The sequence below is a fragment of the Notechis scutatus genome, chromosome Z, assembly GCF_049901735.1.
Source record: "Notechis scutatus isolate UNSWTSFEM ecotype Mainland chromosome Z, rNotScu1.2, whole genome shotgun sequence".
Lineage (NCBI taxonomy): Eukaryota > Metazoa > Chordata > Lepidosauria > Squamata > Elapidae > Notechis > Notechis scutatus.
The window spans coordinates 124,880,839-124,886,120 of record NC_142025.1 but is presented as its reverse complement, the minus strand read 5'-3'; the positions used below and the strand labels follow the sequence as shown (position 1 = coordinate 124,886,120).

General features: G+C 36.8%; 1 protein-coding gene across 1 annotated transcript; it reads left to right on the top strand.

The window, feature by feature from the left end:
* Positions 1-612: 612 nt before the first annotated feature.
* Positions 613-3,131, top strand: CCNB1IP1 (cyclin B1 interacting protein 1). Its single transcript, XM_026688580.2, has 3 exons — positions 613-909; positions 1,675-2,008; positions 2,883-3,131. The coding sequence occupies exons 1-3, from the start codon at positions 613-615 to the stop codon at positions 3,077-3,079; spliced, it is 828 nt and encodes a 275-aa protein (XP_026544365.1). The 3' UTR covers positions 3,080-3,131.
* Positions 3,132-5,282: the final 2,151 nt, after the last annotated feature.

The following is a 5,282-nucleotide window of genomic DNA, read 5'->3' as shown; positions in this document are numbered from 1 at the left end:
TGCTATTGCTATCTTCTTAGCCATACTTTTATAGCCTTGTTTTGAAACAATACTCTGGAGTCTAAAGTATCTCTTCATTATTTCTGTTTTCACCAAATTAATTCTTTCAGATATATTGGACTAGCTCTTATGGTCAAACTGGTTGGGAATGACAAAAACAGTACTTCAACAGAATTTGGAAGGCAACTGGGTTTGTTTGAGGCAGGTTGTTTTGCTTCATTTATTTTATTTGATTCACCATATCAATTTATATTTCTTTGATTATTTAGATGTTGCAAATGTGTTTATTAGCTTTATTATATTGCCATAAGGGATGCTGGGAAATGTAGTTCAGAAGATTTATGTGTGCTCTTGTACTATAATAGCAAATGTGTTTGTGTTTGAAGGGGGGAAATGGTTTTAAACCCTTCTGAATGCCAGTTCTGAGTCTGATCAACTGACCATATTTTTTTCCTAAATTTACGTCTGTGCTAAGGCTAAACCGTATAAGAAGTCTAAAAACATTGACAGTAATATACTGTATTTTTCCCTATCAATGCGATACTGTATAGTGACTACTATGTAACTGTTCTACAGAATCCTTTGTAATACATTTGCCTTGGCTGCAGCAATATGTCTGTCTGTGAGGATATGCTTCTTTGCAATTATCGCAAATGTCGTGTCAAGCTTTCAGGCTATGCGTGGGTCACAGCCTGCTCACATATCTTCTGTGACCAACATGGCAGTGGAGAGTTCAGCCGATCGCCAGCAGTCTGTCCAGCTTGCACCAGTGCCCTCTCTGGCAAATTGGATATTGTTCGAACAGAGCTCAGTCCTTCAGAGGAATATAAAGCCATGGTATTAGCTGGGTTGCGCCCAGAAATTATTCTAGATATCAGCTCCAGGGCTTTGGCTTTCTGGACTTATCAGGTAAATTATATCCAGTAACAACAGTTTGAGTTAGAAATAATTCTTTACTTAAAAACTACCTGGGTATTCTGCCCCTAGATATATTTAGTCTGAATGTTTTTATAATTTTTATTGTTTTTAAAGATGTTCAGTATTTTTAATTGTAATACACAAACACAGACACATACACACACTTTTGTTTTTAATTGTAAACCGCCCAGAGTCATTGATTGAGATAGGAGGTTATGGAAATGGAATAGATAAATAGATAGATAGATCAATTTAGGATTAAGAATCTCCATAGACACATAGAATGCTGAATTGAACGACAAAAATAATTTCATCCAAATCTTCCCAAATCTTACTCCTTTCTACAGGTAGTCTTCAATTTACAACAGTTCGTTAATGACCGTTCAAAGTTACATGGCACAGAAAAAGTGACTTATGACCATTTTTCACAGTTACAATCTTTGCAGCATCCCCTTAATCATGTGATCAAAATTCAGATACTTGGCAACTGGTTCATATTTATGACTATTGCTGTGTCCCAAGGTCATGTGATCCCCTTTTGCAACTTTCTGACAAACAAAATCAACAGGGAAGCCAAATTCACTTAACAACCATGTTACAAACAACTGCAGTGATTCACTTAACAACTGTGGCAAGAAAGGTCATAATATGGGGCAAAACTTGCTTAACCAATGTCTCACTTAACAGCCTAAATTTTGGGCTCAATTGTGATTGTAGGTAGAGGACTACCTGCACTTATTCTTTTTATCCATGTAGGTCCATCAAGAGCGTTTGTATCAAGAATATACTTACAGCAAAGCAGAGGGCCATCTGAAGCAGATGGAGAAAGTCTATACCCAGCAACTCCAGAGCAAAGATATGGAGCTAATATCAATGAAGAGTGAAATCTCTTCCTTAAAGAAAGTATTGGAGGAATATAAAAAGAAATTCACCGAGCTCTCAGAGAAACTCATGGAGCGTAATCGTCAGTACCAAAAACTGCAGGGCTTGTATGACAGCCTGAGATTACGGAATATTGCTGTAGCCAATCAGGAGGCAAACCAAGGGGCTCCCATGATGCCTCAACCTGCTGTCTTTGGTTTCCCTCTGGGTAAGAACGGTGACTTTTAGTATGATCCTTCACAAGCACTTCAATGACAGGGTGATTAATGCTTGGGTGTCATCCATGCACACAGAACATTATTAAAATGACTCAGAACTGATAAGGACGCTAGACATTAGACAAGTATGTGGCAAGTATTATATGCTATGTTGTGCTCCTATTAATAACTTACCAAACATCTGGCTTTCCTAACAATTTAAAGATGTATTATCTCAACGTTGTGGTTAACTAGAACTTTTAATTATCACATTTCACTAACTGTTCTCTACTTACATTGTGTCAATGCACCACCATAAGGAAAATTACATTTGCCTTTTCTGATTATGTTTTTTTTCTGATTACGTGCATGCACTGCATCATACTAAATATGCACTGCATCATACTAAATCCATCAATAGATTGCAGTGCACAACTTAAAGAAAAGCAGTGTGTTGTTTTGTCTTGGGGTTTGGGAATTGTAACCTGAAATGTAAAAATTAATCCTATTAACTTTTAGATATTATTTTGAATCTAAGCTATTTTAAAACCATCTGGATATTAAGTGTTTTCAGAATAAACACAGTGCCAATTGATATTTGCATGTTATCTTGTCTGGAGCAAATAGCTTTGGGAGTTTTTTAAATTGGAAAACTGAGAAATATTTTTTTTTAGCAACTTCTTCCTAGCATCTTCTGATTCCCACCGTCTGTAGCTGTAATATGGTTTACTTTAAAAATAAAGAGAGATTCCGCTTAAGGATCTCCCACCTGAGAGTAATCTGGCCCTTATTATGGGTATGTATGTGGTTAACAATGCCATTTTTTTCCAGGGGAGGAAATTTAAGCCCTACTCTAATATCATGCCTTTCACTCATATGTTCTAGGTAACGCTGCCAGGCTCACTGAGAACACTACACCTATCCAGGGCCAGCATGGTGAGGGGGACTTCCATTTCAAACCTTTCTTTGCCTCCTCTTCACCCATCGGCGAGTCTGCCAGTGGCTTCTTTTCCTTTGCCTCTCCTGACAATTTGGAACACTACACAGGAGGCAGCAGAGCGTATAAAATTAAGAGAATGTAAAGCCAAATGTGCATTTCAATTTAATTGCAGAACTTTCTGAAAATCCAATACCGTATTTATGGGCCTGAGGTTTCAAACCAAACAAAATCTCAAAGCTAGAAACCAAATTTTCATTATATCAGTGAATGTCAAATATTTCCCAAGTCATGTCATATGTTAAAGCAAGAGAGGGACACCTTGCAAAGTCAATATTCTTTTGAACATTTAGATAGTGTACTGGGTTACTGTAGTTTACATGTGCATGAGTTGTTACAGTATAAATCTTGTCGTTGTATCACATAGCAACCTCCTTGTAAACACAATAGTTCCGACACATTCTCAGTGATTTAATTATTATGCATTATGATTCAGGTTAATTAGTGCTCAAATTGTTTATTTTAACAAATGTGTTATAATGTTTTAATCCATTGATGACTGTTTTCAACTCTCATATCTTAAAGTAGCATATTTTCTTCTATGGGTGTGTAAACATATTTGCAAGGATTTGTTTCTTTTGTTCATTGCTACTTCTAAATAAAAATATATGGAGGGAAAAGTTATTACCTGTGTGTGTACATTTCTATTGGTATAAACATCTGTGGATATCCTTTTTGTGTTTTGTGAGTAAGCATAAAGCGCTTCTGATCATTAAAAATAGTCCCCCCTCCTCCTTTACCCCTTGGATGTCAAGGGAGAATCCTTTTATTAGTTTCTTTAAATGGACCTAAATTATGAAGGCTGCGTTGCTTCAAGCACTTTATCTGTTTGAAAGGATTGGATTATAATCGTCCATGATTTTCTCTATGTTGGATTATAACATGTAGAATATCTCAAATGGGCATTAAATTAGTAATGATTATTAAATCCATTTATTTTAATGGGTTTATGGTAAATGCAAATCTTGATCTCACTGTAACTCATTACATTGCTTTGTCCTTACACTTCCAGAATCACCCGATCAAAGGAAAGTTAAGATGGGCAAAATGGACCTAAAAAGCATTTACTGCTTAAAATGAAATCTCATAAGAGTGGGCTGATATAGAAACATGGACAATGAGGAAATTTATTTATATATTTGTATCCTGCCTTTATTATTTTACAAACAACTCCAAATGGTGAACATATGTATTTATTTCTACTCCAGTTTTATTAATGTATTTATTTGTATTCCAACTTTATTAATTCCAACTTTATTAGTTGAAGGGGTTATTAAATAACCCCTTGCTCAAGCAGAAGCGTCTACCATTTCAGACAAATTGCTGTCCAATCTCTTTTTTAAAACCTCCAGGGATGGACTTCTTTTAAAAAAAGAATTTTTGGAGTTGAAGTCCACTCAAACTGCTGAGGCTGAGAGACACTGATCTAAGCAGAATCCTTGCTTAGAATACCCTCCAGAAGTTTGTGAGTGCTCTAACATTGGAGGTTTTAAAGAAGAGATTGGACAACCATTTGTCTGAAAAGGTGTATGTCCTCCTGTCTAAACAGAGGGTTGGACTAGAAGACATCTAAGGTCTCTCCCAACTCTCTATTCTGTTTTGTTCTGTTCTGTCCAATTTCTATTCCATTCTGTTCTATTTTCTAGTCTATTCTATTTTCTAGTCTATTCTCTATTCTATTTTATTCTCTAGTCTATTTTCTATTCTCTAGTCTATTCTATTCTATTTTCCTATTTTCCTATTTTCTATTCTATTCTATTTTCTATTCTATTCTATTCTGTTTTTCTATTTTTCTATTCCATCCCATCCCATCCCATTCTATTGGAAAAACTAGGCCAAGGATTTTGCCATGATTGCTAAGTGAATCATTAAGCAAATCCATCTTCCTCCATTGACTTTGCTCGCCAGAAGCCAGCTGGGAAGGTTGCAAATGGCGACCAGATGACCCCGGGATGTTGCATTGTAAATATACACCGGTTGCCAAGCGCTCAAATTTTGATTAAATAATCGTGGAGATGCTTTGACGCTGATTAAGTGTGAGGACCAATTGTAAATCACTTTTATTTTCAGTGCTGTTACAACTAGACGAGGACGGGGTTGGACTAGAAGACCTCCAAGGTACCTCCCAACTGTTATTCTTATGAAAATGAGGCGGGGAGGGGGGAGCGTAAGCGACAGGGCGAAGGCCTCTTCCTCCCCCCTCCGTCTGGACTGCTTAGATTCCTCCGAGCCTTTAGAGGCCTCTACCTCCCTCCGTGCTTGCAAGCCTGAGAAAGAGGAAGAAAAGC